The sequence below is a fragment of the Phaseolus vulgaris genome, chromosome 6 (assembly GCF_051622355.1).
Source record: "Phaseolus vulgaris cultivar YP4 chromosome 6, ASM5162235v1, whole genome shotgun sequence".
Lineage (NCBI taxonomy): Eukaryota > Viridiplantae > Streptophyta > Magnoliopsida > Fabales > Fabaceae > Phaseolus > Phaseolus vulgaris.
This window is the reverse complement of record NC_143503.1, coordinates 19,914,419-19,939,510: the sequence shown is the minus strand read 5'-3', so window position 1 is coordinate 19,939,510 and position 25,092 is coordinate 19,914,419. Positions and strand designations below refer to the sequence as shown.

Below are 25,092 nucleotides of genomic sequence, written 5' to 3'. Positions count from 1 at the left end.
AGGGGGATGTTACAAAATCAATTATGTAGTTTCATGATCAAGTGCTTGGCCAAGGGGGTATAATGCAACATTCATAACATTAATACCCAAAGGTGATAACCTCTAAAAGCTTAACAAATATCATCTTATATCTTTGGTAGACTGCTTGTATGAAATAATCTCAAAATTATATATATATATATATATATGATGTTTTACTATGTTTAATCAACTTACATGGGGTTTAAAGGATGTTAGATAGTGTGGTTGTGGAAAATTAAGTGGTAAAGGATGTAAGATACATCAAAATAAGTTGCATAATCATGAAGGTGGATTATGAGAAAGTGTCTGATTTGTTATGTCAGAAGGACCAGTATAAAAATTATCCTACGTATTTCTCTCTCTCCTTATCTCTTTTACTTTGCATATTATTGTCATTTATGCTAATCCAAAAGGAAGAATCACTATGAAAACTAAGTTTGGAAAAATGGTTGATTTAAGTAAATATGTTAAAATTTGAAGTTGATGCAACATTGAATCTGACAAAATCTGAGTTTAAAATATATTTGACAAATTGTATGCCATATAAAACTATTGTCTAAGTTTACATTATCAAACAATATCTATGAAAAGATTTAAAAGAATTTACAAACATAATTTAACCATTCCTTTTTATGTTTTTCCACTTTTCTACAATTATATGGAGTCTATATATGGGTCTTGGAGAAATTTAAGTGAAGAGAAAGGGTTTATATACGTTTTGTTAGTGGAGGAGTGATTTAAGGAAGGTATATCATTGATAAGTGACATAATTCAGTAACATTTCATACAAAGAGATAGGCAATTATGAAATTTAATTGATTAAATAGTTATAATTCAACCTATAATTTAGGAATTTGAATCTTTTTACATATTTTTGGATTATAAGATAACTATGAACGGTTTATTGCCAGATTTGTGTTAATTTCAGGAATCTAGGGGAAAATGAAGATTAAAGGGCTAAAAGAGAATGAACAAGTTAAAGATAAGATGAAAAGACAAAGTTGGAACATTGAAAACTCGCCCAAACTCACCCAAGCAAGATCACTCCAAAGGAAATCGTCTAAGACTCGCTCAAGACTTGCTTAAGCGTGTTCACTCTAGTGAAGTTGGGCTTTTTCTCATTAAACTCACTTAAGCTCAATATTTATTTATAATACTATATTCTTGATTGATGATTGGTATTGTCATTCTATTATTAAAGTTTGAATCTTTATTCATGATTTTGATCCTTAGATTTGATTGGAAAGTACTTCTAAGCATCTAACCTAAATGATAATGCTTAACATATTTGAATTTTAGGAATATATTAAATGTTAATTGTTTTATAACATTTGTTCTTAATGATAAAGAGTTTTTATAAATATGCAAGGAATCGATATTTAAGAGACATTCTTAATAACTTTGTATGCGATTAATCGATATTTTTGAGACATTCTTAATAATTTTGTATGCGAGGAATCAATATGAATGATTTTTATATGTTCATTAATGTCAATTAAGATGGAATGTTATATGCATTTATTCATTGAAAATACAAACTAGTGAGAATGATGAACCCTAATCTCAATTTTCTCAGTTGACTCATCCAAATCATTTACTTTGATTTTACTTAATTTCTTACAAATTCATGATAGAAACAACCTTCCAAACAAACTTTTACACATTGTCTTATATTTAGTGAATGTTATATTTGAGATTTTAGGATTGTTCCTTGTGGGTTCTATATACGTCCTTATGGACAATTTATTACTTTTGACTCGGTTCACTTGCCATTAAATAGTCACCATTTATGTAAGTGATCAATATAATTGGTTTGATACTAATGTTAAGTGAAAGGTTGGAACATGAACTAGGATTAGATTTTTGACAGAAGAATTAACTAGTGAACTACCATTTTACCAAGGTGTTTCTTAGGTTGTTTAGAAATTCTTTATCAAAAGATGCAAAAGCAAATGAGATGGGAAAATGGAATGGAGATTCTTTGGTGTGGGATTTGGGGTGGAAAAGGAAGTGGTTTGCTTGAGAAGTACTCTATGTCATATGTTGCATCAACTATCAGATTATAGCCCTTAATAAAGAGGAGAATATACACGGGTGTGGAAGGAAAAGGATAAGAGAAAATATTGTTAGATCTACTTATCACATTTTAAAGGATAGTTTGAGAGGAAAGGTTTTTATTTGTATAACTTTTTTTGGAATATTAAAGCTATATTTTTTGCTTTTATTTTCATTTGGAATATGTTAATAAATAGAGTGTCGATAAGATACAATTTAACTCAGGGAAGAGTGTGCATTGGTAGTGTGTTGTGTGTACTATATGGGGAAATGGGTGAAACCATGACACGTCTAATATTTAGTTGTGAGGTTCCAATATGATTTTGAGTCTTTGTTATTATTGGATGGGTATTACTACGATATCTCATAACCAACTCAAACTAAATATTTTATGGTTTTATGTTATTGATTTGAGTTACAAAAGAAGTTAAATTTGACAAAGTGTATGGATAACGATATGTTGATCTATTTGAAATCAAATAAGGTTATATATAGAACAAGAAGACTGATATAGGATGGAAATATTTAGTATCACATAGTTAAAAGTGTGAACATAGTTAACTAATACAAATCCTAAAACTTCATTTTCTTATTCTAACTAATGTGGGGATAATTAAGATGTGTATAATATCTCTCTTATCCTACAAAGGAATATACTAAACAACAAAACTAGCTATGCTTGATACAGTGGATGACTACATATGTATTAGTAATAATTTTTTGGAAGATGATAGTTGTCCAAGTACATGTGCAATTCTAGTGGGATTGAAAGCTAGGGAGGTCACACATCTTGAAAAAACTTGGCTAGTTTGTACCATGAATATGTATTGATTAACTATCATATAAGCATAGATTATGCACTAATTATCTTATGTAGTGCGATTCACAAATTTAGAGCAAAAACGATTGTATATGTGACCAATGTTATCTGAGTGCAATAGGAAAGTTTGTCGGATTGCTGTTATTATATAGACCAAAATCCATCTTTTATATATATATATATATATATATATATATATATATATATATATATATATATATATATATATACACATACACACTAAGTGTAGGTATGACATGAGTTGACAAAATAAAAAAGGTTAATTTTATTACTTCTTGGATTGAACATGAGAATACGACCTTTGTTAGTAAGATATTTTTGTAGTATAAACTTAAAATGATATACTGGATATAAGATTGTTGTTAATAATTTTATTTTATATATGAATTAGGAACATATCTATTATTTTATTAATATATATATATATATATATATATATATATATATATATATATTGTTTTTATATATGGTATGTTGTATTGAGTTTTGGGCCTTTCTAATTCTGTTCCTTAGGCTAAAGTCCAACCTATTGTATTTTGTATTTCATATATATTGTACATAACAAAACGTAATAAGACAAGATAGTTATTTTCCCTTTTCCAGAAGCAATTTCATCTTCCCTTATCTTCTTCATTCATCTCTTTGATTCCAAGTGGTGGCTATCACCTCCTATCTTCCTTTGCACATCATGCATAAATTCAAGATGGTATCAGAGCGGGTTTAAACCCACTCTGCTTCGCTGCCATTACTGTTCTTCCTTTCCTCTGTTTTCTTGATCCTCGTCGTTTCTACAACTCATGGCTGAAGAAAAACCTTCACAACAAAATGATCAACAAAACCCAACCAGTGCGTATTATCTACACCCGGGAAAATCCAAGTATGATCCTTGTAACTCCGTTGTTAGATGGTTCAAATTACCACTCATGGAGTAGGGCGATGAAACATGCTCTGCTTTCGAAAAATAAATTCAAGTTCGTCAACGGGGATATTCCTGAGCCATCGCACAGTGAGAGCCAATACGAAGCATGGGAGAGATGCAACATTATGGCTATCTCATGGATCACACGCAGCATCTCAACACAAATTGCACAAAGCATCGTTTACATTGATAATGCGAAGGAACTGTGGGAAGATCTCAAAGAAAAGTTCTAAAAAAGCAACCATTTCCGTTTATCTGATCTTTTGCAAGAAATAAATTCTATTAAACAGGGAGAAAGAAGCATAACAGAGTATTATACCGACTCCAAAATCTTGTGGGAAGAATCAGATTCTTTAAGGCCATTACCGAGCTGCTCTTGTAAAACGAAATGTAGCTGCAATATGATGAAAATCATGGCAGGATACAGGGATTCAGAGCGCATTATGAGTTTCTTGAAGGGTTTGGGAGAAGCTTACAATGCTGTCAAAACACAGATCTTGCTAACAGAACCTCTTCCAGGTATTAACAAAGTTTTCTCTTTGGTTCTGCAACAAGAAAGGCACTTGAGTGAAAGTATAGGAATGGATACAAAGATTCTAGCAAACAGTATCGATCAACAACATCAAAAAATCAGTAAAACCAGTAACCATGGACAAGGCTGGCGCAACTATGGCAGAGGAAGGGGAAAAGGATATGGAAAACAGTGTTCCTTTTGTCGCAAAATGAATCACACCGCATACGAGTGCTACTCGAAGCACGGATACCCACCGTGGATGAAGCATAGAGTCAACTACAATGCAGGCCCTACTGAAGAAGATAGAGATCATGAGAACGAGAGAGGAAAACACATATTCAATGACGCTGTCAATGAGAAAATTTTTAAAGCTATCGATCCAGAGCAACTTCAACATCTTTTGGACATGATACAGAATTAAAAAGGAACAGAAAAGGTTGTTAACAACACCATATGAGACTTCCCAACAACTGACAACAACACAGGTAGAAAAGGTATGAATTGTTGGATTCTTGATACTAGAGCCACAGACCATGTGGCCTGCTCTATTTCTGTTTACACAAATTACTACAAAATAAAACTAGTAATGGTTAAGCTTCCCAACAATCAAAGGGTCACTGCCTTTTTTGCTGGAACTGTTTTCCTAACCAAAGATATTATACTACATAACGTTTTGTACATACCTGAATTCATGATAAATATTATATCTATGCAAAGACTAAAAAAATCCTTGAAGTGTCAATTTGTTTTCACACATGATGTTTATCAGATACAGGAAAAGCTTACCTTGAAGACAATTGGTCAAGCTGAAATCAAGGATGAGCTTTATCACATGTATGCAGATAGGAAGGATAGTCTTGTTAACTCTGTACATAATGAAGCTATTTTTAAAACTGCTGAAAAACTTGATATTTGGCATTGTAGGATGGGCCATGCTTCGAATAAGGTCTTAGAACACTTAGCCAAAACACACAGTGATATACATTTCAATCATGATAATATCTGTTCTCCCTGTCATCTTGCAAAGCAACACAAATTACCTTTTCAGCTTAGTAAAAGTTTGTTTTTGATCTTATTCACATTGACATATGGGGTCCTCTTGGTGTTCCTTCTATTCAAGGTCACAAATACTTCTTAACCATTGTGGATGATTTTAGTAGACATACTTGGGTTCATCTTATGAAAAATAAGAGTGAAACTAGAAATGTTTTACAGCATTTTGTTATTCACATTAAGAACCAATTTGATAAGAGTATTAAAACCATTAGAACGGATAATGGCAAAGAATTCTGCTGGAATGATTTTTATGATAAAAATGGTATCATACATCAAAGTTCTTGCAATGAAACTCCACAACAAAATTTTATTGTGGAAAGAAAACACCAACACATTCTTAACGTCACTCGGTGCATAATGTTTCAATCAAATCTACCTAATGCATATTGGTCTTTTGCTGTTTTGTACTCCGTTTATTTGATAAACCGTTTACCATCACCTGTAATTCAAAATAGAAGTCCCTATGAACTCTTGTACAAATGCATGCCTATTTTAGCTGATATTAAAATTTTTGGTTGCTTGTGTTTTGCCTCCACTTTGGAACAAAATAGGCACAAACTTGATCCTAGAGCACGTAAGTGCATTTTCCTTGGTTACAAACAAGGAGTGAAAGGTTATATTGTCATGGACATACACTCTAGAGAGATTTATGTATCTAGAAATGTTGTTTTCTATGAAACTAGTTTTTGTGATCTGAAAAATAGGAATAGTCAACCCAATCAACTCATTACTCGAGAAGGAGACGATTTTATGATGTATCTGAATGATGGTCTTGAACAACCCGAAGAGAGCCATTTTGAACGAGAAGAACAGAGATAAAACGAGAACAATGTTGTTCATGATGATCTGAGGCGTTCCACACGGATTAGGAGACCACCCACTTATCTGGAAGATTATCATCACCAAATGATGGTTGCACCGTGCAATAAGAATCTGAACTCAAAGGTACGTTATCCTCTTGATTTTGTCATTTCATACAATAAACAATAAACTATCTGATAAACAACTAAAATACACTTTGTCCCTTTCATCACAAATCGAGCCCCGAAATTTTGAAGAAGCAAAGGGACACCCTGAGTGGTTGAAGGCTATGGAATCTGAAATAAAAGCGCTCGAATTCAACAGAACCTGGGAAATCACAGATCTTCCTCCAAACAAAACTCCCATTGGATGTAAATGGGTATACAAAATAAAGAGAAAAGTTGATGGGAAGATTGAGAGGTACAAGGCACGTCTTGTTGCGAAGGGATATACACAGCAGGAAGGAATAGACTACATGGAGACCTATTCACCAGTCGCGAGACTCACCACTCTGCGATGCATCCTTGCAGTTGCTTCCATTATGGACTGACACCTTGAACAGCTAGACGTGGAGAACGCTTTTCTGCATGGGGATTTACAAGAGGAAGTCTACATGGACATTCCTCCCGGGATCACCACTGGAAAAGAAAACCAGGTTTGTCGCTTAACTAAATCCTTATATGGTTTGAAGCAAGCAATGGTATGATAAACTTACTACCTTTCTTTACTCAATTAATTTCACTCATTCAAAAGCTAACAGCTCTCTGTTCATTAGAAAAACTGAGAACACTTTTACAGCACTTCTCATATATGTCGATGATATACTAATTGTTGGGAATAACATGAAAAGAGATACAAGCTGTTAAGAGTTCTTTGAATGTAGATTTTGCCATCAAAGACCTTGGGCAATTAAATTTTTTTTTTAGGTTTGGAGATTGCTAGAACAAAGAAAGGGATCCATGTCTGCCAGAGGAAATATGCTCTTGAAATACTAGCTCATGCAAGGATGGCTAGTGCGAAACCAGTTTCTACACCTATGGTCAAGAAAAATGAAAAGTTGTTTGAACAAGCTGTTGTACATGATGTTTCCGCATATTGAAGGATCATTGGTCGCTTGCTTTACTTGGTGAACACAATACCTGACATCAGTTTTTTTGTTCAATGCCTTAGTCAATTTGTTCAAGCACCCACAAAACAACACCATCAAGCTGCACAGAGAGTTCTCCAGTATATCAAATCCTCCCCTGCTCAAGGAATTTTTTACCCGAAAGACATAGATATCCAAATCAAAGCGTTCAGTGACTCTGATTGGGCATCTTGCATCTTAACGCGCCGATCAACCACTGGTTTCTGTATTTTCCTTGGAGAATCTCCAATATCATGGAAAACCAAGAAACAAAACACTGTATCAAGGTCTTTCTCTGAGGCAGAATACCGTGCGTTAGCTGCAACTTGTTGTGAAGTTCAGTGGGTTACTTTCTTGCTGGAGGATCTGGACATTACCACTCATAGCACAACAAATCTGCTAGACATATCGCTCAAAATCACAGCTTCCATGAAAGGACAAAACACCTTGATATAGATTGTCATGTGGTAAGAGAAAGGCTTCAGCAAGGTCTCTTCAATCTGTTATCCATAAGTACTGAAAATCAACCTACTGATCTTCTCACTAAACCACTTGACAATGATGTTTTCCATAGACTCCTTCACAAGCTAGGCGTGCTGAATATCCATGCACAGGGGTGGTATTGAGTTTTGGGCCTTTCTAATTTTGTTCCTTGGGCTGAAACCCAACCTATTGTATTTTGTATTTCATATATATTGTACATAACAAAACGTAATAAGATAAGATAGTTATTTTCCCTTTTCCAGAAGCAATTTCATCTTCCCTTAACTTTTTCCTTCATCTCTCTGATTCCAAGCGGTGGCTATCACCTCCTATCTTCCTTTGCACATCATGCAGAAATTCAAGATGTTGAGTGATACAAATCCATGAATGGGAGGGTGTAACTACATGCTCTTCAAGGGAGTGACGCCCATCACCAATGGAGTTGTTCACCTTGTAGAATACATTCAATACATTTATCAATTCATTTTATCAAAAGAATGTGTATTCATAGAAAAATACTCATGTTCTTTTTATCAATAGTTTTTTTTGTAGATTGAATTATGTTGAAAAAATACATCTTATCTCATTTTATATAATAAATCAATAAAAGCGTGCTTACATGCACAATTTTATAAAAATAATTAATAATTAAAAAAATACATAACAGTAAATTAAAAAAAAAACGTGCTTATAAAAAATATTAAATAGATAGAAATTATAATTTTAAACACGATTTCAATAAAAATAAATAAAAATATAATGTTTCTATTTAAATTTGTGCTTGAAATCATAACTTGGCTAATTTCCTGCAACATTTTAAATTTAGCGAATTGTTTAATATCCAAACCAAATTGTTCTAATTTGGTAAAAAAAAAAAAAGAGGGTGTTGCCATTTTGTTCGTTACAGTTGCAGTTGAATTGTAAGCATTCGCAGAGTGAATCAAACCAATGTTCTATGCTTTCTCTTCGCAAATCGTTGCCACCTTTCAAGCCAAATTCGACGGTCTTCCCATTGCAACGATGGATTCACCAAATTTTTTCATCAGCTACAGGTTCTTTGCAACAGATATCACATGACCGTGATAACAAGAACAACGTTGTATTCCATTCTTGCACCGACATTGGTACTGCCAAGCAGCTTCACGCACTTCTTACGGTGTTGGGTAAGGCTCAAAATGTCGTTTTGTTTACCCAGCTTGTTACTTTGTATGCCACTCTCGGGGACCTCTCATTGTCTCGCAACACTTTTGAGCACATTCAGAGTAAGAACATTTTCACATGGAACTCAATGGTGGCTGCGTATGTTCGGTGTGGGAGATACCGTGAGGCTATGTACTGTGTAAGTGAGTTGTTGTCTAATTCTGGTGTAAGACCCGACTTTTACACTTTTGCCCCTGTGTTGAAGGCGTGTGTGAGTGTGGTTGATGGGGAGAAGATGCATTGCTGGGTTTTGAAGATGGGGTTTGAGCATGATGTGTATGTGGCTGCTTCCTTGATCCATCTGTATTCAAGGTTTAGTGCTGTGGATGTTGCCCACAAGGTGTTTGATGATATGCCCGTCCGAGATGTAGGGTCTTGGAACGCGATGATTTCGGGGTTTCTTCAGAATGGGAAAGCAGCCAGGGCGTTGGGTGTTTTGGGTAGGATGAAGGTTGAAGGGGTGAAGATGGATACAGTTACGGTGGCAAGTGTGCTTCCTGTTTGTGCGCAAGTGAATGATGTTGTTTGTGGGATGTTGGTTCATTTGTACGTGATAAAGCAGGGATTGGAAAGTGATGTTTTTGTTTGCAATGCTTTGATTAATTTGTATTCGAAGTTTGGTAGGCTGCAGGATGCACAGAGGGTTTTTGATGGCATGAAGGTGAGAGATGTGGTGTCTTGGAATTCTATAATAGCTGCATATGAGCAGAATGATGATCCAGTTACTGCACTTGGTTTCTTTAAAAGGATGCAGTTTGTGGGAATGGGACCTGACTTGTTGACGGTTGTGAGTTTGACCTCTATTTTTGTTCAGTTAAGTGATCGGAGGATTGGCAGGGCTGTTCATGGATTTGTTATGAGGCGTGGATGGCTTGAGGAAGATGTTGTTATTGGTAATGCACTTGTGAATATGTATGCTAAATTGGGTTTGATAGATTGTGCACGTGCAGTTTTCGAACAGCTTCCTAGAAGAGATGTAATTTCATGGAACACTTTGATCACAGGTTATGCTCAAAATGGTCTTGCAAGTGAGGCAATTGATGCTTTCAACATGATGGGAGAATGTAGAACGATAATCCCCAACCAAGGGACATGGGTGAGTATTCTCCCAGCATATTCCCATATTGGAGCTTTGCAACAAGGAATGAAAATTCATGGGAGGCTAATCAAGAACTGTCTCTATTTGGATGTCTTTGTGGCTACCTGCCTGATTAACATGTATGGGGAATGTGGGAGGTTAGAGGATGCAATGTCCCTATTCTATGAAATTCCTCGGGAAACTTCAGTCCCTTGGAATGCAATAATATCTTCTCTCGGGATTCATGGGCATGGAGAGGAAGCTCTGCAACTTTTCAAGGATATGCTAGCTGAAGGGGTAAAGGCAGACCATATTACCTTTGTATCATTGTTGTCGGCTTGTAGCCACTCAGGTTTAGTTGATGAGGGTCAATGGTGCTTTGATTTGATGCAGAAAGATTGTGGGGTCAAGCCTAATTTGAAACATTATGGATGCATGGTGGATTTGTTTGGCAGAGCTGGGAATTTGGAGAAAGCATATAATTTAGTAAACAATATGCCCGTACAGGCAGATGCATCCATTTGGGGTACTCTCCTTGCTGCTTGTAGAATACATGGAAATGCAGAATTGGGTACTTTAGCTTTAGATCGCTTGTTGGAAGTTGATTCAGAGAATGTTGGCTATTATGTTTTGCTGTCAAATATCTATGCAAATGTTGGAAAATGGGAAGGAGCAGTTAAAGTAAGATCCTTAGCCAGAGATAGAGGATTGAGGAAGACGCCTGGTTGGAGCTCTGTTGTAGTAGGTAGTGTAGTTGAAGTCTTTTATGCAGGAAACCAAACTCATCCACATTGTACAGAGATATACAAGGAATTAAGGGTTTTGAATGTCAAAATGAAAACTCTTGGTTATGTTCCAGACTATAGTTTTGTTCTACAAGACGTTGAGGAGGATGAGAAAGAGCAGATTTTGACAAGTCATAGTGAGAGGCTGGCCATTGCATTTGGACTTATCAGCACCCCACCAAAAAGTCCCATTAGGATATTTAAAAACTTGCGTGTTTGTGGTGATTGCCACAATGCTACTAAGTACATATCCAAAATTACTGAAAGGGACATTATTGTGAGGGATTCAAACCGTTTTCATCACTTTAAAGATGGGGGTTGTTCATGTGGTGATTACTGGTGACCAGCATCTACTTGATCGAATCTTGGTGACCAACATTTACTTGATCGAATCTTGCAGACCAGCACTGCTTGATCGAATTTTGCTGCTCTGTGCAGTTGATCAGTTGATGCATATGGAGAAGTCCTCAAAGGTAAGGTGGGTTTGTTTGTTGTTTGTGTCAACGGCGAATGAAGTTTGAACAAAAATGAAGTGGTTGTTTAATAGGCTTGATGCGTTTTTGCAGTGAAGAGATCAGCCCTGTGACTGATAAGTTGTGGGAGAATTTTTTGAAAAGAAGTTTGGCACAGATTCCACTTATAAAATGATTAGGAGGATGAAAGAAAAGAAAGTGTCATTTAACTAGATGCAGTTGTATGAGGTAACTTTTTTGTATTTGCTTTGCTGTTTTGTCTTTTCAAGCTCGGTTAATTTAAATGGAAGAGAAGTACCATACATAACCTCTGTTTATTTCACCGTCCTTACAAAAAAGAAAACCACTAATTATCACTTGTGTTCTAAGTAAAATCCTGACAGGTAGTAAGAATTTAAGCGTATGCATAATTACTGGTATTAGTTGTTACTGAGTCAGGTGATTAGTTTCGATTGATTCTAACTCAGGGAATGATTCCTCTTAGATTAAATATTTTATAACGTGCATATTATCTATGTATAGAAGTGTGGAGTAATTAATCTCACTTCTAAATGCACAGGTGAAAGGGAAGGAAATAACTCACGCTGAGAATGAAGCAGTTGATCGAATCAAGAAAATGTGCAAGAAAGAAGATGCAACTGTGATCCTAGTCCATGTTTTTGTTTTCTTTGTCTTTTGTTGGAGAAGGGGGAATTGTCTACATTTTACAAAACTTTTCAACTTTATTCTCTAATGTATTGACTCTAAAATCATAATTGTCTGATGAAGAAGAACATAGAAGACCGATTATTAGAGAACGTTTAGTAATGTTAAGTCTAATTATACCACCTGTATTATATGGTATTTTGTTTTAGTTGTTTTAACAATTTTTTGTTATCTTTGTGTTCTATATATAATATAGATACTTGTTATATTCTTTAGAGTACAATATATTTGCAATATAGATTGTGAGAAGTGTTGTATGAATAAGGGACTCATGAGTACATTTGGATTTACCTAGGAAAACAAAGGAGGCAAGTAAGGCCATGCTTGAAAGTTCTACTTTCAAGTAAAATAGATTTTTAATTTTGAGTGAACTTACTTTTGACACTTCACTTATTCTTTTATATTTGTTTAACAACTTTTTTACTTTAAATTAGTGTCTTGTTTTTTGTGCTTTTATTTTTGTATTTTACACTTTCCCCTTTCATATGCATTCGTATAAAAGTAGATTAATTAATAGATCCAAACAGAGGATAAATAGTAATCAATTTATTTTTGTAAACTATAGTGATAACTTGTTTTAACTCAAAATTGTATACTATCTCACATAATTATTTAATTGAGTTTTAATTACACAATCATAAATTTAAATAAAAAGGTTAATCATCTTGAAAGAGTCCATAATAATGTATTTTTTTTAAGTTTTCAAAAAAAAATTATAACTATAACTTTTATTAAAAAGTATATATAGAGTAGTAAACCATTGTAAAGTTAGATAAAAACATTTAATTTTTTTTACTGAATCAAGAAAAAAAAAATATTTGTGGTATTTAAATAAAGAAATGAAATTTAAATAAATTGTGTTATCACGAGTCAAATTTTGAATTCCGAATGGGAGGAAGGAATAAATTTTCTTTCTTAAAAATTGCCTCCTAAAATTAATATAAAAATAAAATCTACGCATTAATGGGAAGTTGGAATTTCAATTTTTTTTATCGGTAATAAAAAATGACTAAATATGAATTACTTTAGAGGTGGTCCAACCGTTATACATGAACACAACTTTAACCTCCTCCACTAGACATACTCCCATGTATGCCTATATAAAACTCTCTTAGCTTAACACAAAGAAAGTCACAAACTTAAATGAATACATCATAAGATCATCCTCATACAAACCAACATATCTATGCACCAATCGAAAAAGGAAAAATGCGCAGATTGTGACTTGGATGTAACCCAAGACCAAACCTTTAATTGGACCAAAGAAAAAGCTTTCAGAACATCTACTACTCCCCCATTAAAAATTACCTTGTTTCTATGCTTCCAAACCTCATTGACTACTGCGATCCAAATCACTCCCCAAACCTCATTCATCGAAGCAGGCGCGTTGCTCATCCTAAACTGGGAAAAATTTAGCAATGGGACATTGTGAAATACGTCTGCACGCCCAACCATACACAACAATGGTTCCATAATAACCAAGCAACTATGCACTCAAAGAACAAATGGGTACTAGTCTCCTCCTCGACCCTGCAAAGACTACACGTGGAACTTGTAACCGTGATCCCGCGCCTTTCCAGGTTAGCCTTAGAGGCTAACTTGTTTTCCAACACCCTCTAAGCCGTAACTAGTGCAGCAGGTGCAACTTTACTCATCCAAAACTTTTTAAACACTGTCTCATTCTCCCCTGCTCAATTTCCCCTTAAACGGAGGTATGCCGATTTAACCGTATACCTGAATTCCTCCCCTTCCTTCCACACCCACCTATCCTCCTTATCCAAGTTAAAACTCACACCTTGGACTTTCTGAGAAAGTAGTCCCTTTATTTCCTTCTCCCGACAAAATTCCAAACCCACATTCCGTTGTTCCATCCCCCGAATGCTGCCACCACAGAAGCTTTTGACAGACTCAGGGAAAACCGTCTTCAAAGCCCCACTCCCCACCCAATTACCTTCCCAGAACAAATCTTCCTTCCCAATACCCACCTTCCAGATTATGGCTTCTTCGAAATTTCGGCCCCAACCCTCCAATCTTTAGACCTCCCTCAAATATTTCTACCAAAGAGAGTTTTTGTTGTCTTTCCCTCCCTCCCTCAGACTCTCCACCTCCATACTTGGAATCAATAATCTCCTTCCACAAACCATCCTTATTCGACCCCATACGCCATACCCATTTACCGAGTAACACCAAATTGAAAGTCCTTGAGTCTATAATCCCAAAACCCCGTCTTCGCGAGCTGCACACACCTTTTTCCAGGAAGTCCAAACGACCTTTCTTCCGTCGAAACCCTACCCCCATAGGAAATTTCTTTGGATTTTCACAAACTCGTTTGTCACCGCCATAAGCATTTTGAATAAAGATAGATCAAACAAAGGGATAGTAGACAGTACTAACTTTATCAAACAAATTCTCCCTGTTAAAGACAATAATCTACCTTTCCACCAGCTTAATCTTTTCTTCATTCTATCAACCACTTCATCCCAAAAAGTCATTCTTTTATGACACCCTCTTGAAATAAATAATTCGTTTTGAGTATTATCTGAAATCATCCAAGATTTTGAAGAAAAAAAACATATTTAAAAATATGGTTATAAGAATGGTAATGATTGATATTTTAAATTGAATATAACACCTGTATTTGGATATATATATATATATATATATATATATATATATATATATATTCTTCAATTTTATTCAATAAAACGATTTTAAATATCATCAAATTGTGTTTTTTTAATATTTTTATTTATTATTTATTTCATAAAAAAAATTAACTATCAATTCTAAGTGTTCAATCATATAAATTCTTAATTATTACATAATTTTTTAAAAAAATATTTTTTTTTGTTTTAATGTCACTTTATTTAAAGAATTGATTTTTTACTATATAATTTTTCATTTTCTTTCAATGGTTCACTCAAATTTAAATATTCTACATTAAATGTGAATAATTCATTAATATTTTTATTTTTTATTGCTATTATTTTATTAATAAATTTAGTACAAAATTAGATTTTAGAATTACAGAAAATGAATAAAAGTCTATTTGTTTTTTTAATCCTAAATTTATTATGTTTTAAAGTTTGAAAAATTATTTATAAATTTAAAACTAATAAATGATTGAAGTTTACAGAAAAAAAAATAGTTCATTTTTTTTATTATTTGTTGATTAACCTCAACTCAATGTCATAAATTATATATAAAAATATAACTTTAGACTTAATTATGACAAGATTGGAATTAATGTAATTATCATCTGTTTATGAAAGGAATGTAAAGTTTAAGGATACATAAGAAGAATAAATAGAAATTTAGAAACGACATTTAACCTCCTCAAAACAGTTTTCAAAATTTGAAAAAACAAAAAATTATAACTATACTACGGATAATTGTATCTTAAATATCAGAGTAACTCAGCTAGGTATCAGGAGAAACTTGGCGTGATTTTTTTCTTTTTCTTATTTTTTCTGAAACTGACTCCAAATATTAACAATACAATTTATAGTACCAAAATATTAATTAAAAGCCCGTCTAGCTCAGTTGGTAGAGCGCAAGGCTCTTAACCTTGTGGTCTTGGATTCGAGTCCCACGGTGGGCGTTGGTGTTTTCTTTTTTATTTTTGGTGTTTTTTTTTTGGCTTTTTTATTTTTTGGTTTTTTTTTTGGCTTTTTATTTTTGGTTTTTTTTTTATGTTAATGTCAATATATTTTTAAAATTAAAAATAAATAAATAAAAATTTATCTCACCTTCAATACCCATTTCACCACTAAAATTATTAACAAATTTTTAAATTATTAAAAATTCTAAAATTAAAAATTACATTTTAAAATTAAAAATTTATTTTAATTCAATAAAAACGATTTGATTTTGTATTCTGTATTTTATTTTATGATGATGGTTAGTGTTATTAATGGATTCCTATATAAACAAACTTTTGAATTTAGGATTTATAAATTAAAATCAATTCATAGACATATATGGGAGTTTATAAAAAAAACATATGAATAGCAAAATAAATATGGAAATTATTTTTTAATGGATAATAGAATCAATAAAGTGAATAATAGAAATGAAAGATTAAATAATAATGTTTGGCAAAATTGAAACAGGTTAAAAAAAGAAGGTAAAAACCAAAAGAACTCAAATCAATACAAATGGCTATAAAACTATTTTTTTAGTTACAAGAATCATGACTATTTGGTTGTAAAATTGAAAAAGTTAGTTACAAGAGACTCATGACTATTTAGTTGTAAAATTGAAGAAGTTAGTTACAAGTCTCGTGATTATTTAGTTGTAAAATTGAAAAAGAAATCAAAACATGAAAATGATTAAAAGAGGGTAAACATGTCACTTGATAAATATGAAAATGAAGGATGACTTAAAAAAAATAGTTTGAATAAAATCATAACTCTGCCTACAATTTGTCCTATTAAACACTTAAAAGGGGACTTCTAGTGATTTCATAAAAATAAAAAATTAACAAAATATTTCTAAAATGTGTTATACTAATAGGAAAGAGAATCAATGGACAAGTAATAGAAACAGATAATAAACACTTTTATTTTTATATTAGTTTACTTTTAATATGGACTACATTGATTCTTTAATATAAATTATAAAGGATTTTATTAAACAAAAATTATAGATATTTTATTTTATAAAAAGCTTTCATGTTAAGTATTACTATACAACTTCACATCTTAGCTAAGCTGACACTTCAAGTAATAACGATCATATGTCATCACATGAAAAAAATATTATTAAAAATAAATACAAAAATATGGGAGGACTAGACCAAAACTCATATGTTAATAACAACGATACATTTGTAAACTATACCTATTCATAAATAATTCTAATAACAAACTATATGGAAGCCAATTATACCAATGAAATGATTCTCTATGAATAAATCTTAAATTAGCCAACTTATCAGCATACACATTCCCTTCACGAAAAATATGAGTAACCCTAAACTTGATTTTTTCATAGTAATTAAGACAAGTATTCCATCGATTACGAAGCATTCACTGAACATTAGTCCTAGCAGTAAACACAACTCAAACCAAGGCAGAATCACATTCAAGCCAGACATTAGTAAGCCTCATCTTTTGAGCTTCCTCCATAGCATGTATAACTCCATAAAACTCAACAACCATAGTAGTCTAAACTTCAAGAAACACACAGAAAACACCAATAAACTCTCTCATACTCCCACAGAAAATACCTTTACAAGTAGTGATACAAACCAAGACAACAAGAAGATGACCAAGGATGCACACTATGAAAGGTCATCTCAACATTCAAGTGAAGACCTCACCAGAGGGAGAAATGGATAAAGACCAAAGCATCTCAAGTTCTTCCTGCTGGTCTTCTTAAGAATAAAACAAGTTGTAAATAATTTGGGCTCACTTTGGGGTTCCAAATAGCAAATATAGGCTAGAATAAGGTGCCTTTAACATAATAGGGGTTGTAGTTATCATTTTAGCTTGTTCCTGACCCTTTTGGAAGACATTTTGACCTAGTTTCTAGAAGGACAAGCCTACGATGCGGGTTTGACTTAGTCAAACCCTAAGACTGTCCATTTTTTCCCTTTTCCCATCCTACCCCTTTAGCTTGTTCTCCAAGGTTCATTCACCTATAAATAGGAGGCCTACCTAGTGTATTTTCGATGTTGAATTTGAATAGAAAAGTTACTTTGCACAATTTGTGAGGTGTTTGTGAGGCTTGTTTCCTCTTAGCATTAGGTCTCATCTTGAGTGATTGGAGAGCTCTCAAGTGGCGGCCATCAACACTTATCTTGGAGGAAAACCACATTGTATGTGGCATGTCCAACTCTCTTCCATTACATAAGCCTTTTCCTTCCTTTATTTCTTCCATTTTTCTATTACTCCATTTATCTTTGTGTTCTTATGTTCTTATTTTCCTCCATTGACAATTCGGTTTCCATCATGCTTTTATGTTTCCTTCCATGTTCATTTAATTTTCGCCCTTCATCATCAATCACCATATACTTGTATTTTTCCTTTGCCCTCTAGAAGTGAATCTTCACACTTACTTAACCACTTGGTTAAGTTCGTGTTCATTGGGGATCTTATTTGGGTTCTCATCATATAATTGATAAAAATCTCAATCCTAAGTAAAGTGTCATATCTAAAATAGAATCATCTAAAATCAACTCACATCATGTAGCAAGACTGGGATGGATACCCCTAACAGCCCCATCAGTGTTAGTGAAGGAAACTCTCATCTAATAGGAAGAGGACGAAGAACTTTACCACTACGAGTATCAATACCAAAAAACTTAATCACGTTGAAATCCAACATATCATTCTTCATTGAAGCTTTAGACGAATTTCCCATTAGACAAGTTAAATCTTTAATTACCGAAATAGCCCTAGAAACCTCAATCTTATTATGAAATCTAGCATAATTCCTTATATGCCATATCATCCAAATAGAAAAAGTTATCACAACAAGCTTAATCAATTTAACCAAACCATCACTCTTAATAAAAGGAAGAAGATCATCCTTATTAAAGAAATGAGAAGTAAGAAAAATCCACCGAACCCAACTCCAAATATGCAAAGCATTAGAACATTCAAAAAATAAATGTTGAATATATTCCTCATGCTTTTCACAAAGTGTACACATAGAACATATATGCAAATCTTTATTCTGAATATGGTGATATGTAGGAAGTCGCCCATGAAAAACATTCAAAAGTACTAGAGTTTTGGAAGGCGGAATAGATGAAGACCAAATGACTTTACCCCAACCACAAGGAACTTCTAGTTCCAAGAAAAAGTCCTAGCTGATTTAAGAGTGAAACAACCAGACTCATCTAGAATCCAATTAGGAATATCTTGTTCATCCCTAACCATGATATGATTAAAAAAATGAGGCATCTGCTGTAAAGATAAGGGAATATTCAAATCATAACCTTTCCAAAACTGAGAGACTGTATCCGAAATGTTAGCATCGTTAGATAACCCTGCAATATTTGTTAAAAAATAAGTAGAACACCATTTATCATTCCATAAATTAATAAAAGAACCTGTACCAATTGTCCAAGAAGTATAATCAAGTATAGTAAAATAAAACTACTTAATTCCAGGCCAAAGAGATGAAGATCTATAAACCATTCTAAACTTGTATTTTGATTTAAGAACCCTGGCTTTCAAGAGAAAAGACCAAGGCCTGTTGCTATAAGCAAAGTTCCAAGCAAGCTTAAAAAGATATGCATTATTTTTATGATGAAGATTAATAATCTTCAAACCTCCATTTTCAAGAGGAGAACAAATTGTATCCCAATTCACAATGACTATGCCTTTTTTCAGAATACCACCAGTCTAAATAAAATTTCGACACCATAACTCAACGTGGTTAAGAAGTGAAATAGAAAATTTATACATATTAAAGCTATAAGCTAGAAATCTAGTAATAACCGTATTGACCAAATGAATCTGGCCTATCATGTTAAGAGATTTACCTTTCCAAGATGCTAGCTTCAATTTGACTTTATCAGCCAAAGGTTGAAGAAATTGACACATTGGAGCACCAACAAAGATAAACACTCCTAAATAATTCAAAGGCAAACAACCATGACTACAAGAAAGGATACGTTGAATTTTGGTAACAAATTTTGCAAAATTATCCATGGTGAAAAAACTACTTCTAGAGTTATTAACATATTAACCAGAAAAATTACCATATGTTTTAAGAAAAAAAACTCAAATTTCTAAGAGACTTAATATCCCCTTACAGAAAACAAATATATCATTTGCATATAAAATATTAGAGGGAGTGAGATAACATTGCAGAGTAGCCAAACGTAAAATTTTCTTATCATTCCCAAGCTTAGAGATGCCTCTACTAAGAACTTCCTCTATAAGACAGAAAAGTAAAGGAGACAAAGGATCACCTTGTCTGTGACACCTCTACTGCAAGGAAAAAAACCCACTAAACCGTCATTTATTCTGATAGAAAGCATAGCTGAATGGAGAATTGTACTAATCCATCCGGCAAACGAGTGGTGAAAACCAAAGCATGTCAAAAGTAATAATAAGTGTTAGAATGTTTGGCTTTAAACTAGAGGGGGGGTGAATGTTTTAAAGAGAGTTTTCGCAAACTTTTTAGGATAGAATGAAATTCTTTGCAAGAAACCAGATTTAGGAATTCAGTTTGCCAAGAACAAAGCTCAAAACAGAAAAGCAACAGAAAAACAATCGGTTGTTTCGCAGAAACAATCGGTTGTTTATACCAGAATATAACAACAACTGAAATTAAAGAGTTTAAGGCAGAGAGAATTGCACAAACAATTTATACTGATTCACTCTTAACCCAAGAGCTACATCCAGTTTCCCAGAAACCACTGGGGAATCCACTAGGTAATCAAATCCAGATTCCATACACACACCACCAAAGAAGTGACCTTGATCCCCTCAAGACACACACTTCCTTTGGCTCAGCACATACACAACCAAGAATGTTGATCTTGACAACCTCAAGAGCACACAACCCTTCTTGGCTTTACAACACCAGAATGTACACAAATCTCAGAACGAATTACACTGTTACAGAATGAACTGAAATCAATACAGAGTAATCCTATTCCACTTCTCTCTTGAATAACCAAAGCTCAAGTTCAAAACTCAAATGCTTCAAAAATCTTTGAAAAACTCAAATCTGTTTTTTTGTCTTGTTGTTTGTTGTAAAACATTAACAAACTATTTATTGTATTCAAATCTTGGTCAAAGCATTTAAAGCAGGAGCGTATTCAGTTATGAAATCAATTAAAGCTCTTCTAACAACCAAAACTGTTTTCTGTTAGGATTCCAAACAAACAATCGGTTGAAATAGCGAATCAATCGGTTGTTTGGGTTTGACAGCAAGTCAACCATCCAAAACAGTTTTCAAACTTTTTCAAAAACACCTAAGTATAAAACAATCGGTTGTTTCAATAAAACAACAGGTTGTTTTTCACTTAGTTTGAAAAACACTTTGAACTTAAAAGATTTGAAAACACTTAAGCTTTAGATTCAACAAAGAGTGGATTACAAATATAATCTACCCCAGATCCTATTCTAAAACACCTCAGCAACAACAAGCACATCCAGCCTTCCATCAAACTTAAAGGATTTGGATTCTTCAAAGCTTGAACACACTTGATTCAACAATAAGAACTTCCAACTTAGAGTGTCAAAGGGTTTATGAATATCAACTTTGTAAGCCACATCATCTCCTCTGACCTTTTTTATAAAGCATGTTAATAGCTTCAAAAGCAATACCAATGCAATCTTGAATCTGTCTACCCTACACAAACCCATATTGATTAGCAGAAATGATTATAGCAGCCACAAGTGCAAACCTATCCGTCAATATCTTGGAAATAATCTTAAATTTGAAATTAGAAACAACAATTGGCCAGTAATCTTGAATGAAGTCAACATCTTGAATCTTAGGAAAAAACGATACCACATTATTGTTCATCCAAGGGAGAACCCAGTTTTGTTTAAAAAACTGTTGAACAACATTGCAAACATCTGTCCCAATAATGTCCCAGCAAGAATGATAGAAAACACCACCAAAACCATCAAGACCAGGAGCAATATTACCATTAAGATTAAAAGCAACAGTCTTGATTTCCAAAAAATCAGGACATTTAATCAACATCATATTCTCCACAAAGGAAACTAACTCAGGAATATAACAACCAATAAAATTTCCATATTACTTGTATCTGAAACATTAGAAATAGACTTAGCATAAAGATTTTTATAAAAGTCCAAAATATGATCCTCAATGAGTTTAGGATCCTTAGTAACCTCATTACCAATCTGTAGATGATGAATCCCACTAGAATTATTTCTCCTTTTGACCACAACATGGAAAAAGTAGTATTTCGATCTCCATCTTTAAACCATAACATCTTAGCCCTTTCTTTCCAAAACAAATATTGACAGTGAAAAGCATAATCAAGCTTCTTCTTAGCAATGTTTTCTTGACAAAGAAGCCCATCAATATCAGACAAACTGCATTGTGAACATTACCAAAAGAATTTTTATTCCAATCTCAGAGCTCCATTTTCAACCTTTTTAATTTATGTTGCAAAATAAACATAGGACAACCAACAACCTTATTATCCCAAGAATCATGAATAAGCTTCAGATATGAAATGTCTTGAAGCCACATAGAAAAGAAACAAAAATTGCTAATCTTCCTCAAAGAATTACTAGTAAGACTAGCAAGAATGAAGGAATGATCAGAACAAATTTTAAGAGTATCTAAGGACTTGGAAGAGATGTAGTTGGAGGAGCTTGTGTGAATCATCATTGTTTGTGAACATGTGTTGTAGGAGATGCTAAAAAATCAAAAGGAAAGAATATTGCCTTCAATGCAAGTTGAAAATGATGAAATGAATTAAAATAATGTACACTATCCAGCACTTATTGTTGTTATGTGTTTTAAATCCATTTATGCTATATAATTCAAACCAAAATCAGGATTTTCAATCCATACCATAAAAAGGCAAGTCATTGTATTTTGTAAGCATAAATTAATGTTCCAACCTAAATTGGATTATATATATATAGTACAACAGTAGTGTTTGTTCAACAACAATGAGCTTCAGGAGCATGGTTTTTGCAATTAGTAGAAGCTCTCTGCATAAGGAGCATTGCATGTATAATTCTAACCAATGAAATGAGAGTCTGTACAGAATCATAAACCAAACAAAAGAGAGCAAAATTTAATTTAATGTCGGAATCGGAGTCAAGGATGCCGACAACGACTTTGATGTCGGCCACGCTAGACACTCCGGGAGGACGAGTAGACTCGTTGTTGCACGAGCGTGACTCGTTCACCATGAATCGATGCAAGTGTTTGTCGAGTAAAGACCAGAGCTGCTTGACTGATTTCTCTCTCGGTGTTTCACTGTCCAATGTTTCTCTCACTAGAAGGTGGAAGGTTGAGGAAAGAGGGAGAAAAGGGAAAATGGTGAAGGTGAAAGGTGGAGAAAAGTGGTGGTCAACGAGTTCCAATCCCGATTTCAATGGTTCAACTGCCACGTCAGCACCTGATCTTGAGACGTCACATATTTCAATCCCACCTCTCTGTCACATAAGCAACATTTGACGTCATAAGGTGCGACTTAACGGAAATGACCAATTTGTATACATTTTAAAAAACATAGGGATCAAATTGTTTTTTTTTAAAACCACTATACTAAATTGAATATTGACCCTAAATGTAAGGACAAATAAGGTAATTAAACCAAGCAAGTTTTAGAGGATGCTGAAGAAACATAAAAACTACGAAAAAGATAGGAAGTTCAAGCCTTAGGGAGAAAAAGATTACAAAGAAAATATCAGTTGCTATGATTGCAAATAACTAGGAAATTTTAGATCAAAATTTTCTAAATAGGAAAACAAGGAGAAAGAGAAAAAGAAGAAAAAGTTTTACAAGAAAAAAAGTTTCATGTTCACATGAGAAGATCCGGATCGTCAAGTTTAGACTTAGATAAGGAAGAAGCTCATATAGGTCTCATCGCATATACCATTTATAGCTCAACGTATGACAAATATGATGAAAAAGTACATTTCTTTGACTTACATTCTGTTCAATTAGCATATCATGAAACTTTATCCAATACTTCTAGAATAACAATAAATTTGAAAGCAATGACAAGAGCTTCAAATAATGTTTTGTGTGAGGAAAACAATGGTCTAAAATAGAACTTTGAATATTAAAACAAAAACGTTGAGAAACTTAAAAAGGAAATACTTTCGTTAAAATAAAGCTTTGGTAAAAGACTTATGGAAGAAGAAGATAGTAAGACTATAAATAGTCTAATATATGAGAATGTTACCTTAAGGAAAGTCATATCTCAATTTAATATAGGCAGAAAATCCTTTGATCTTCTTGTAAAGAATTTCAGGAAATCTCATGAAAAAACTGAGGATAGGATATGAAGGAAAGGTCTCAAATGAAACTAAAAGCAACAAATCTCATGGATTTTCAACCTATCTATAAGTGCATCATCTAGTTGCATTCTTAAAAAGGAACCACTAAAGAAGACTAACCATAAAGGACTCAAGTAGACACAGGTACCCCAAAAAATAAAATAATTTCTCTAACAAATGTTCTCAATGCAAGCAAAAAGATCACAGTTAGGTACTTGGACAATGAAAACATAGCGTCACATGATAGGAGAAAGGTCTATGTTCCAAGATATCTAGATGAAGAAATGAGGAAAGGTCATATTTAATACTTGTTGCATGGAGAGGAGTAGAATACTCGTAACTAGAGAGGTGGAGAATACTTATGTACTTGGAGAGGTGGAGAATACTTAAGTTGATAAAGACTCTTAAGTAGGTTGCTTAAGGGGATTGGACATAGCCTAAGTTGTGGGTAAACTGATATAAATTATGTGCGTATTTTTCTCTATATCCTTTATACTGTATTTTTCTCTATATCCTTTATATTTTAGATAATATTTTTGCAGGTATCAAATTTTAGTTTGTGCTTCATTCAATTCCCCTTTAATAGTCAGTTATACCTTCATCGTCTTCTTTGTGTGGGCTCCGCAACACATGGACTTAAAGTCTTGCTTTCAAGATTGGATGCTCTTTAACAATTACGAGGATTTAACGTCGTTCTAACCAATGTTAATCACGTCCTCCCGTGTTGAAGTTCACTCTACATTATTAACTTCCATTCATTTAGTGATATTATTCCCCATAAGGGAAATGGTAAACAACCAGAAAAATTTGCCGAAGCCAGTATTGTTGAAACTGAATCTGATGGGGATTGTTTTGTAGCTTCCAACAATGAACAAAGGTCTAAAAATGAATGGATTCTTGATTATGGTTGTACTTTTCACATGTCTCACAATAGAGACTGGTTTACCACATATGAACCAGTTTATAATGGTCTTGTTTTGATGGGAAACGATGCTCAATGCAAAGTTGTTGGTGAAGGAACAATCAAAATCAAGACACATGATGGAATTGTTAAAACTTTAACAGGTGT

General features: G+C 33.5%; 1 protein-coding gene and 1 non-coding gene across 3 annotated transcripts; both read left to right on the top strand.

Annotated features, from left to right (window-relative positions):
* Nucleotides 1-8,667: 8,667 nt before the first annotated feature.
* EMB2758 (Tetratricopeptide repeat (TPR)-like superfamily protein) lies at nt 8,668-12,185 on the top strand. Of its 2 annotated transcripts, none has more exons than XM_068638790.2 (3): nt 8,668-11,352; nt 11,446-11,580; nt 11,912-12,185. In XM_068638790.2, the coding sequence occupies exon 1, from the start codon at nt 8,772-8,774 to the stop codon at nt 11,220-11,222; it is 2,451 nt and encodes an 816-aa protein (XP_068494891.2). In that variant the 5' UTR covers nt 8,668-8,771; the 3' UTR covers nt 11,223-11,352; nt 11,446-11,580; nt 11,912-12,185. The 2 variants fall into 2 exon arrangements, with proteins under 2 accessions (XP_068494891.2, XP_090160229.1); XM_090304103.1 differs by having other exon boundaries at nt 8,668-11,357.
* A 3,400-nt stretch (nt 12,186-15,585) lies between these two features.
* Nucleotides 15,586-15,658, top strand: TRNAK-CUU (transfer RNA lysine (anticodon CUU)). Its single transcript has one exon. It is a non-coding gene; the product is annotated as a tRNA-Lys (tRNA).
* Nucleotides 15,659-25,092: the final 9,434 nt, after the last annotated feature.

Excerpts from the sequence above, each read along its gene's own strand:
- EMB2758 (XM_068638790.2), top strand. The coding sequence starts at position 8,772 with ATGCTTTCTCTTCGCAAATCGTTGCCACCTTTCAAGCCAAATTCGACG.